The sequence below is a fragment of the Podarcis tiliguerta genome (genome assembly GCF_965153285.1).
Source record: "Podarcis tiliguerta genome assembly, chromosome: 7".
In the NCBI taxonomy this organism is placed as follows: domain Eukaryota; kingdom Metazoa; phylum Chordata; class Lepidosauria; order Squamata; family Lacertidae; genus Podarcis; species Podarcis tiliguerta.
This window is the reverse complement of record NC_139540.1, coordinates 37,440,041-37,452,159: the sequence shown is the minus strand read 5'-3', so window position 1 is coordinate 37,452,159 and position 12,119 is coordinate 37,440,041. Positions and strand designations below refer to the sequence as shown.

Sequence of the window (12,119 nt, the reverse complement as noted above, 5' to 3'; positions counted from 1 at the left end):
CCAGTGATTTTCAGATCTAAAGCTTGGCCTTTGTTCACAGGGCCATACATCAGCTTCAGAAACAAATGCCCAACAAATTATTGAATCCTGATCAGCCTACTCTGGTATTCATAACTGAGGCTATGGAAGAAAGAAATCAGCTAAGATGGGAACTTGAGTCTTTCAGGAGCTAAAAGATAAAGGAGATAGTGTGTGTGTTTGTGTGTGTAAAAGCCTAGTTGTTCCAATCACTCTGGGCAGCTTAGAACATAAAAAACACAGCAACACATCATCAATTAAAAACTTCCTGATGCAGGGTTGCCTTCAGATGTCTTCAGAAAGTTGTGTAGTTGTTTATCTATTTGACATCTGATAAGAGGGTGTTCAACGGGGGGGGGGGGCAGTGCTACTGTGGGGTGGGCACCAGACCCAGATTCATAGCTGAGTTGGCTGTTTTCGTTAGATCAGTCACTTTTTTCACCAATTCCAGCTGTATTTTTGTTTTCTCTACTTTTCTTGCTATAGGTTTAAAGGATTTGCATTATAGGGTTTAAATCTTGGAGCACCCTTTAATAAACATAAAAGAAGTGCCACTGTTTTAATACAGGTAATTTATAGACATTTCTCTTTCACATGTAATATTATTTCATGTTTAGTTAAACACTCGCCTTCCTGTTATACTGTTCGATTCTGCCTCTACTAGTGCAAGTTCCCCAAAAAGGGGCATTCTGGGTATATTGCAGGATAGGGCAGGAAAGCACTTGTACGTCTTCAAAAACGTAGGACCTTCTGCACACACAGCAGGTGCTGAGCTACTGAGCTAGGGACCCTTCCAAATAATTCATATTCTGTGTATATCAATTTAGCTTTAATAACATAAGTATTAATGCTTCCTATTACAGACACCTCGTCAGAAACACTGCAACTGTTTTATATGGACTAGTTAGCTTTGCCACCCTTATCAAATCGTTCTGAAAGAGCTCTTAATATATTTCCTGGCCTTTTTTGGTGTTTATCCCGAAGATTTTCAAGTGCAATCTTCGCCTGTTGAAAGAAAACCAGAGGAATACATTGTGTTAGAGGAATAGATTGCAAAATAGGTATTCACAGTTATTAATATCTGTGAGGAAAAAGCTAAAGGGATCAGAACCAGAGGCAACCCATTTATTCCAGCTATAGAAGCACACTATGTGACTTCTTTCTGGGATACACAGAGATGTGTTGCATGAGAGTCTTATCTGCCCCTTTAAACAGGCAATCAATACCTGAAACTTGATGCAGCAAGAAAACAAGCAGAAAGTGCTTGGAGAAGGATCAGGCATACTAAACAATGTTCCAACCCTGTTCCCATCAGCCACCAGGACCCTACATGCTCCTCCCCTTAGCCCCCTCCCTTTGGGATTCAGATTCCAATGTTTTCCTGGAGGAGGGGGGAAGTGTAACATCCTCTGCAGGAGCAGGTAGAATAAGTCATGCAATGAAATACCATACAAATGGTATCTGTGTTTGGCATTGTATGAAATATAACAAATTACAATATATGTGTTGCAGGTTCAGAGTTATAGCTTGGTAGTTGGTCAGGAATTATGGCACTGTTTAACAAAGCTGTATTCAATACTCTCTTAAACACACATCAGTGAGTACATACAACATATATCAACGTGTACAATGAATTGTCTTCCTCTTCAACCCTCTCCATATCCTCAAAAATTAGCACTACAGTGGCTTGGAGGTACCTTGTCAGGCAAATTCTGGGGCACATAGTGTAGGGTTGCCATATGTTTGGGAAATCCCAGACTGGTTCTTCTGGGGCCATCTGGGAGGGGGGGGTCTTTTTTCAATTTTAAGGAAATATCCGAGTTGTGGGGGTAAATTTGTGTGCGCGGTGTTTCGGGCTCCTACATGAGTGGCTCTGGTTCTGTTTTGCGCATGTGGGCAGTTGAGGTGTGAAGAGGGCAACCGCCCCCCCCCCCAAATCTCAACTTTCTGACCAATGGCCCCAAAGAAGCTCAGCTCAACAACCTTTTATGCAATTGACCAAAATTTTCATCAGGAGCAATTAGAATAAGATCAATTATTTGATTATTGATATACCGTATTTTTCGCCCTATAGGGCGCACTCTCCCCCCTCCAAAATGAAGGGGAAATCTGTGTGCGTCCTATGGGGCGAATACAGGCTTTTGTTGAAGCCTGGAGCTTCCGGAAGCTATCCCCCCAGCCCGGCAAGCTCCGGGAGTGATGGAGAAGCTGCGAGCAACTTCGCCATCACTCTGGGACCCGTTCTGCGGGCTGGGGTCGGGGGAAGCACAGGCTTTCCCCCACCCCCAGCCCCGCAAGCTCCAAGGGCAATGGCGAAACTGCGCGCAACTTCGCCATCGCTCTCGGACTCTCCAGGCTTCGCGCAGCTCTCCGCAAGCGGTGGGAGCCCGGCGCTGGGCTCCCACGGCTTGGGGAGAGTTGCCTGCATGCTGAAGCCTGGGTGCGGTGAGCACAGCGTGCCAAGGCTTCAAGCTTCGCACAGCTCTCCTCAAGCTGTGGGAGCCCGGTGCTGGGCTCCCATGGCTTGCGGAGAGCTGCCTGTTCTTGGGGCTGGGGTCCTGGGAAGATCGGGCTTCCCCCGCCCCAGCCCCGCGCCTGGGGGGGAAATAATTCCCCCCCTTTATTTCCCCCCTTTATTTCCGCCTTATGGGCCAGTGCGTCCTATGGGGCGAAAAATACGGTAAACCTCCAGAATGTATTTTGTATGCTCAACCCTAATATAGTGGGAAGAAGAAATCCCATTGCATGAGCAGATCTCTCTTTGTACCACATAGTTTTTTCTCCATTTAATTAGTCTCAACAAGTTAAGGAGAGGGAAAATTGAGTGATGGGCATAATGCCCAAAAGTATATATAATGAACCCTATATCTGGTCATATAGAATGAGGAAATCAATATGTACAATACAATTTAGAGCTGAAAGAGAAACCAAGAATTAAAAGAAATATTCTACTTTTAAACTTACTCTTTCAGCCAGCTCTACAGCTGTTATATTTGGATCATATGGGATGGGTTCTCCAATAAATGTCCTCAATTTCACTGGAATACCTCCGTAAATGGGAAGGACCATACATCGAGTTTTGTCATACAGCCATTTTGTCAGCCCTGTGTATGAAATGGAAGAAGATTCTGAAGGAAAGCGACACCATATCAAATCTGAAATTAGTTGACATTCTCAGGGTTTAGCAATTGCAATAAATAGGAAGAGAGGAAAAGTTAAATAATATGAGTGCTTGGGAAAAGAGATACAGTGGTACCTCTGGTTATGAACACTTCAACTTACTTTCTTTGGGTTACGAATGATTGTAACCTGGAAGTACCCTATTTTTCGCTCTATAACACGCACCAGACCATAACACGCATGTAGTTTTTAGAGGAGGAAAACAAGAAAAAAATATTCTAAAGGAAACAGTGGATGTATGATTTTTGTGGTTCATGCTGTGGCCACAGACATGTGATCTGACAGTGAGTTTGGGGTAGCTCAATGCAAAAATCTTGAGGATCCATGTGGATCCATGATAAAGTCACCCTAAAGTCGCAGGGGCGCTGGGGGAGTGAACGGGAAGCAAGAGAAGGAGAACGATGCCTCTCTCTCTCTCTCTCTCTCTCTCACACACACACACACAGAGACACACACACAGACACACAGAGTATGAATGCTAAAGTTGCAGGAGAGCGCAGGGGCGCTGGGAGAGTGAACAGGAAGCAAGAGAAGGAGAACGATCCCCCCCCACACACAGAGAGAGTATCAATCCTAAAGTCACAGGAGAGCGCAGGAGCGCTGGGAGAGTGAACGGGAAGCAGGAGGAGGAGAACGATAGCTCAAGCACACACACACAGCCCCTACCGTGGCTAATCCAAAATCAGACAGCAAAAAACTGCAGGCAGGGACAGATAGCACGGGGTTGTTTTAAAGCAGCCAACCCCGCTCTGCTTCTCTCCCTCCTCCACGGCTCGGCTCACTGACAGGAGCCGCTTACACCCACTTTGCTGTTTCAAAGCGAGCCACAGACTGCTCACAACTGCAGCAGATTCCCCCGCCATCCGTAGGCATTCGCTCCATAACACGCACATTTCCCCTTACTTTCTAGGAGGAAAAAACTGCGTGTATGGAGCGAAAATTACGGTAAGTTGTCCAAACTGGTTGTTGCTGCCTGGAAGCAAACCTGGACATTGGCGGGGCCTACAGAGCTCTCAGAGGCCTCTGCAAATGCAGGGAACCAAGCCCCGACATCTGAGGTGCCTGTAGGGCTCCGCGAATGCCAGGAGCCAAGCCCTGACATCCGCGGTGCCTAGAGCGGTTCTGCAAATGCCGGAAGCCAAGCCTCGACGTCCGAGGTGCCTGCAGAACTCTGCAAATGCCGGGAGAGCCAAGCTCTGGCATTTGCGGTGCCTAGAGCGGCCCCGCGAATGCCAGGAGCCTAGTCCTGACGTCCACGGTGCCTGCAGGGCTCCACGAATGCCAGGAGCCAAGCACCGACATCCGCGGTGCTTAGAGCGGTTCTGCAAATGCCTAGTCCTGACATCCGCAGTGCCTGCAGGGCTCCGCAAATGCCTGGATCCAAACCCTGACATCCACTGTGGCTGCAGAGGCTCTGCGACTGAGCTCCAGCCGCAGGAGCTCTCTGAGGCCTCCACGAATGCCGGGAGCCAATCCGATTGTGATTGTGGAAGAGGACCCAGAGCCCCCTCCAAACAGTGAGTTACTGTGAGTACTGCTCTGCTGGGAAGATAAACGGCATTTCCGTGTGCTGCTCTGGTTCGCCAGAAGCGGCTTAGTCATGCTGGCCACATGACCCGGAAGCTGTACACCAGCTCCCTCGGCCAATAAAGCGAGATGAGCGGATAAAGCGGAAACCCAGAGTTGGTCACGACTGGACCTAATGGTCAGGGGTCCCTTTACCTTTACCTTTACATTGATTATTGCCATCATTTTATGGATCAATGGTCTCGTGAAACAGTAAAATTCGTGTTAAATTGCTGTTTTAGGGGGTGTTTTTTCATCATCTGGAACGGATCAATCCACTTTCTATTACTTTCAATGGGAAAGTCTGCTTCAGGTTAAGAATGCTTCAGGTTAAGTACAGACTTCCGGAACCAATTAAGTACTTAACCTGAGGTACCACTGTACAAGATATTCAGTCAGCTCTTCTCAGCTCTTTGCAATCAGTCATAAGTTGTGTACAATAGACTGCAGAATATGGTATGTTTCCTGTTCAGTTCCCCTCCATGTTAGGGTTGCTCTCACATTTATCGATTATAGCTTTCTGTTAAATCTAATAGCAAGGGCATGTTCACTCAGTACTGAGGCAGGCAGCACAGCTTTTGCAGATAAGTGGACATGGAATAAAATCTATAAGTGAGTAGTAAATAGATATTCTTTTTAAAAGATCATTCTATATTATTAAAAATGTATATTGCCTGAGATCTCTTGATCAACCAAGGTATTTAACTTACTTGTCTTTCCAATGCTCCTGTATGCTTCACCACTGTTTTGTGTAAAAATAGGGATGATGGGCTAAAAAAAAAAAGATGAAAAAAGCATGAAAAGAAAGGTGAGGATTGGATAATTATTTTGTCCCAACCAAGCCTTAATTTTTGTTATGGATTATGAAGAATGCTTCACATCTGGGATTATAATGAGAAGCAATTCATAAATGATAATGTAATTGGCTTTAAAATTCCTGACACATCTATTCAAATCTCTCAGATGAAGAAAATACAGAAGCTGTCCTCCAGATTTTCAGGAATTTAGGGGGGGGGGGAGAGAATTTCCTGGTTTGCCCTGAGGGGGAAAGGAAGCCAGGTTCAGCCAACCGGCCGCTGCTTTTTGGAGTTTGGGGGCAGCTCTTAGGCAATGAGCACCCCAAAAAGGTCTTGGGGATGACCAGGACTATGAGGGTTCCTGTGGAGGTCAAAAGCGAGTTCCCAACGGGTCTGAGGTTCCATTTGGTGCTGGCCTAAGCCGGCTGTCAAGCTGTCATCTCTGGGGTCCAATGTGCAGCGAGCAGCAAGCTGCCTCGAATTTCCTACTCAGCGAGCAGCAGATTTCCCAGAAAATAAAACCAAGGAAAAGGGGACTTATTATTCAAGTGTCTTTGTATTTGGATTAATTTGGCGAATTTCCAGGAGAAAGAAAGGAGAGTCTTCTCTGGAATTGGTGACTATCCTGCATGGGAACCAGATGGCTGAAGCACTGAAGCAAACAAAGAAACTCTGCCATCGGAAATAAAAGGAGGGGGACGGGGATACGAACTTTGAAAACTTTCCTTTTTTAAAAAAAAGCATTCAAACTCCTCCCCCCTGGATTCAAGTGGCAGCAGCTATAGCATCTCAGGAACTATTGGCAGACAATTTGGCTTTAACTGAATTGAGGCAAAATGAGATGCTTGCAAATCTTCTTGAGACTCAAAAGCAGGAGGTACATCAAGCTGTTGATCATGCTTTCAGGGTTAAATCCCCGTATGCTAAGAAGAAAACATTTCCAGGAGATTGTATGGTTCTTTTTTTATTCTAGAAATATCAAAGACTGAGTGCTCCAGACATATTATGAGAAGGATCTTGAAATAGATGGTAACTGGCAGCATTAAGATAAATACTGCAGTGTAATATGTTTTGATGGATTCAATAATGGAATACTGAATAGTATAGTTTTTGTAAAATATGCAGGGATTCATGATATGATTTTTTTTTTTTTAAAACAGTGTTGGGGAGAGCTGTGGCACTCCAGATATCATTTGACCCCCAAACAGGATATTTGCCATCGTCAACTTTTTTGGATGCTGGATCAACCATGTCAAAACATTACGTCTTATCTAGGATAATCGTGAAGGCAATGCAAATTGCACAAAGATCACTCACCACTTTCGCCTCCAAAGCTGCCTGAGCAAAACCTGTGCGTTTACCCCACATTATGCAGTAATCATGACTATACAGTGCTTCTCTAACTCCACCAGGTGAAATGCCCATTAAACGGCCTTTCTTCATCATTTCCACAATTTCAGCTTTATTGTAAGATTTCAACCCGAGCACATAATAAAACATCCGCAGCCCTGAAAAAATAAGCCCCAAATAGAAGAATGCATAGTACACACGGGGGGGGGGGGGGGGAGATACACGCATGGAACTGAGGAGACTATGCTGATGGAAAACTGCCACCTCCAGCAGAGATTGGTACACAGATATATGGGTGGAGGTTATATGCTGCATTAATTAACCTAGTGGAAAAATTCCAAACAGCGCTCTGTGCTACTGGGTCTCTTTGGATTCCTTCCTTCAAATGACCTTTCTGTGATGTCATAGTTTCCTGGGGTGGCTGCTGTGTGCATGCAGAGGAAGATGATGTTGGGGGGGGGGAGTGGCAGTGGAGGGCCATGAACACTACAGCAAGGGTGCCACATGTGTTTGATTGCAGTGTCACATGGGGGCATAAAAGCTGTGTGTGGGAGTGCTTGATTGGCCATGTGTTTGGGTGGGGCCATGTTTTCTGGGATCTGTGTGCAGATTTGGTGATTGGTTGGACTTGCTATGAAAGCCACGGACATGTCTTTGGGGCTTCACTTGGGCTTCTGCCCTTTTCCTTAGCTGTAGCTCCCACCCCATCCCAGCTGCCACCCAGTGGTGTTTAAATACAGAGGTACAACAGTTGTACAACAAAGCATAGAATTTCTGCATGGAAACCATTTCTGCTGATTCAGTTGTGAATTGGAAATAATTCAGCCTACATTCATTTTGTCTTACTAGTAAAGACATGGTGAGAAAGTATTTTTAATCTTTTGTTGGAATGTGCACAGAGTGGCTGGGGAAACCCAGCCAGCTGGGCGGGGTATAAATAATAAATTATTACTATTAATTATACCTTCATCTGCACTAACTAAACTATTTCACCTGTTGCTGCTATTTCATTTATCAGTTGTTTTTCACCTGTTTTCCTGATATATAGTTTTATATTTTATAGCATTGTTTCAAAGCTTATAGGATTGTTTTTTGTCATATTTTACATGAGTTAAATTCAATTTTAATTTTAATTTGATTTTTGTCATATTTTACATGAGTTAAATTTAAATAGTTTACCTGGCATCCATTTCTCCAAACGATGAATTAATGAAAAGCACCCTCTCCCCGTTTCTAAAAAATATCTAGCCACAAATAAGGCATAGCCGAGAGGAGCGGCTCCATGATGATAAATAATAATCCCTGGTCCTTTAGGGATATGTTCCATGCCAGTAACTTCATAACCTGAAAATAATACAAAATGCAACAAAGAAATATCGCAGCCATTATTGGCGGAAATCAGAGTGGTTCAGGAAAAAAATGAAATTTAAGATCAGGTTTAAAGCTCTGTTATATGCTTTTGAATTATGAAGCTGGAGGAGACTCTTGAGAGTCCCATGGACTGTAAGAAGATCAAACCTATCCATTCTTAAGGAAATCAGCCCTGAGTGCTCACTGGAAGGACAGATCCTGAAGCTGAGGCTCCAGTACTTTGGCCACCTCATGAGAAGAGAAGACTCCCTGGAAAAGACCCTGATGTTGGGAATGATTGAGGGCACAAGGAGAAGGGGACGACAGAGGACGAGATGGTTGGGCAGTGTTCTTGAAGCTACCAGCATGAATCTGACCGAACCGCAGAAGGCAGTGGAAGACTGAAGTGCCTGGCATGTTCTGGCCCATGGGGTCACGAAGAGTCGGACACGACTAAACAACAATGAGAATATGCTCCAGCATTCTGGATGCTAGGTTGTCATCATTTCTCTGTGGTGGTCCCTTAATGAATGAAGGGATTTCTCCTCTCGTGGAATGTTCCTTCCTTGCTTCCTTTTGAGCACAGGTGGAAACATTTTTGCCCAGACTTTGAGTGAGCTAAAACTGTGTTTTGCTGTTTTAGTCTACTTTAAGCTTTTATATAGGGTTAAGCCCTTGAGACAGTTTAATATTTTGTTAAAGTTATACTAAATTTTTCTGAGACTTTTTTAATTTAAAGAGTAGTATCCCCCTTCTGTATGAGAGCTGTCCAGGGCCTGCAGTATATTTCTTCCCCGTCCCAAAGAGCTCCAACTTCAGGCATCTTCAGACCATTCTCGGAATCACTTTCTACCAAGTGAGAAAGCTGCTTCCTAGACATCCCCCCCCCCCCTTTGATCATGCCCTAAGTAGCTACACAGTCTCATTCTTATGGCCCAAACTTGGTTTTAGTCGTGTATTTCTGATTTAAGTTTCAACACTTACAGTAACATGAGACCTGTGGGAAGCACTGAGAACATATAAAGAGTCCTATTGATCATGCCAAAGGCCTCTGTATTAGACCATCCCGTTTCCCACAGTGTTCGTCTAAATTAGTAGCCATCACCACATCCTGTGCTGACAAATTCCGTAGTTTGTGTACATACCGTGGTACCTCGGGTTACAGATGCTTCAGGTTACAGACTCTGCTAACCCAGTAATAGTACCTCAGGTTAACAACTTTGCTTCAGGATGAGAACAGAAATTCGAGGCAGCCTGCTGCAGGAGTGCATTGGAGTCCAGAGATCACAGTTTGACAGCTGGGTCAGCCCGGCAACAAATGGAACTGCAAACCTGTTGGGAACTCACTTTTGACCTAATGGGGCCTCCTGCTGCCGCCACGCCGCCATGGTGCAATTTCTGTTCTCATCCTGAAGCCATGCCTTTATTTTGATCCTTATGTAGCCAACCCAAACTTGTAGCTGTTGTGACTCTGGGGGGGGGGGGGGGGTTCAGAGGTCCAGTCCTGATTCTCTGTGGCAACTATTGTTCCAGTGCTTCAAGTCTGAAATTCTGATCCTCAGTCCTATGAAATTATAGTGACTCATAAGGAAGAATTATTGCTATGAAAGAAACTTTCACTCACCATGCCATATCTTTCCATATATATCTATAATATGAGCAAAAAATGTCCTTGGCTTTTTCCAAATTTTGCTATCAGGACCAGTTTCTTGGTCCTTATTCATCTTCATGTAAACATATAGCCCAAATGAGCAAGCACAGCCAGCCAAATATATATCTATTATTAATGAACAAAGCAAAATCAGAAGCTTACGAAACCACCAAGGGTGAACCACTGAGCTCAGGTATTCTTCTAAATAAGGAAAACTAATCAAGTTTTGCAGCATTTGAGTAAACCAGCTCATTGTTTCGTGATCTGAAGCACCAAGCGTATGCCAATGAAATAAATATATGAAGTGAAATTTTCTTCAGTTGTGATCCTATTTCCCCCACTGTTTACCTGGAAAACAGAAAATGCAGTACATTGGTTTGATCTGCCATCCCAGAAACATTCATGAATACATGAAAATCTCATGCTGCTTAATATTTCCTAGTTTTCCCCACTGCAACTTGCTCAGTTGCTGTATTGTGTTTCCAACGTCCATCATGGAGATTTACAAAATTAGAAATATATGACTTCATCATTTATCTGTTGTAAAGCAAGCTGGTTTCATTCCACTGCTGAAGGTTTTTGTTTGTTTTGCTTTGTTTTTTTTGCATTTTCAAAAACAGGAACAGAGAGCATCTTTTATCCAACATAGGCATGATGTCTTGAAGTAAAGTTGAAGGTCTGGCAGGGCAAACCTCCTCTTTCTTTTCATCAGGCATAATTTTAATTTTTACTCTGGGCTTCATTCCCTGCTATATGAACCTGAATACTTTTTTCTGCCACTCTATGAAACATCAGATATTTATAATTTATAATTGGAAGGACATTCATTTTGATGGCCAAAACAGTGATAGCTTCATTCTCTCCCATATTTCCAAATATTTCTTTCTTTCTAAGCTTTTACATAGTTGTCTTGATAGATATTATGTTTTTTAACCAAATCCCCAGATATTTTATTTTTGTTTCTATTTCCCACCCACATTCCGATTCAATTTCTTTTTTTGTTTGATTATTCTTTATTTTTTTAGCAGCATCTTGATTTTCCCTTTATTTTGTTTGTAGCCAGCCAATTTTACAAATCTACTTATCTCTTCTGTCACCTCCAGTATGCTCATTCTGGGTGGTTCTAAGGTTAATGCGATGTCATCCGCGAATGCTTTCAATTTGTAATTTTGCTGGCCCACTGTTGTTCCATTGATTTTATTCTTAATCCTTATATTTTGAGCCAGTACTTCTAATATTAATATAAATAACAGCGGGGACATTGAGGAACCTTGCCTCATCCCTTTATATATCATACATTTTCCTGATACGTTGTTTACAATTATATTGGCCATCTGCTCATTATAGATTGATTTTATACTTTTTATAAAGGTCTCCCCAACCCCCACTGCTGGAGTATTAAGGAAAGTGAGAAGGGGTCACTTCTCCAAGAGCCCGGCAAGGCCCTCTGCAGCCGCAGATATATCATGTGATGTACTGAGATATTGTGGTATTTAGCTGGTAATATATTGTGATGTTATAAGCCTGATATCGCGCAGCCCCAAAGCACATTGAAAGACGGACAGCATTTCTCTCTCTCTCTCTCTCTCTCTCTCTCTCTCTCTCTCACTGCTGATGCCTGCACAGGAAGTGACATATAGCACAACTACTGGCACATTTGCAAATGAAGCAGGGCCCAGCATGGTTTCAAATTGAATGAGAGACTTTGATGAGATTCCTGCATTGCAGGGGGTTGACTAGATGACCCTTGGAACCCTTCCAACTCTACACGTTATGATTCACTGAACAAAAACTTTTACTTACATTCCTGGTAAGCCTAAATTGCCTTTGCTTCAGTCACCTCTCTCTGGGAGCAGCAGAAGTCTTGTCTGGTGCACCTTTTCAGAGGCTATTTTCCACACCTATGGAGACATGTCCCTTTATGTGGCAGTTTAAAAACTCTCTAATGGGTGTGCCATCTGTATGAGGAAACGAAGAATTGTGAAAAAGAGGGAGGGCTTGTGGAGGCTGCTTCTGGGAAGTTGTGGCCATTTTTAATTAAGGATAACTGATGAGATCACATCTACAATAGCAGTCATATTGCACAATAACATATTGGATCACAGAAAACCAGTTATTGACAAAGGAGTAAAGTTAGGAATTGTGACAAGATATGCATGTTAAAGGATCATCCTGCAATACATAAACCTTAGTAACATGTCATGTTT

General features: G+C 43.5%; 1 protein-coding gene across 1 annotated transcript; it reads right to left on the bottom strand.

Moving 5' to 3' along the window:
• Positions 1-854: 854 nt before the first annotated feature.
• On the bottom strand, positions 855-11,867 carry LOC310682443 (DGAT1/2-independent enzyme synthesizing storage lipids-like). Its single transcript, XM_083451332.1, has 7 exons — positions 11,716-11,867; positions 9,886-10,260; positions 8,091-8,255; positions 6,879-7,069; positions 5,475-5,535; positions 2,983-3,122; positions 855-1,023 (listed from the first exon to the last, which is right to left on the bottom strand). Exons 2-7 carry the CDS (start codon positions 10,163-10,165, stop codon positions 919-921), a joined length of 942 nt encoding a protein of 313 aa, XP_083307458.1. The 5' UTR covers positions 10,166-10,260; positions 11,716-11,867; the 3' UTR covers positions 855-918.
• Between the last annotated feature and the right edge of the window lie 252 nt (positions 11,868-12,119).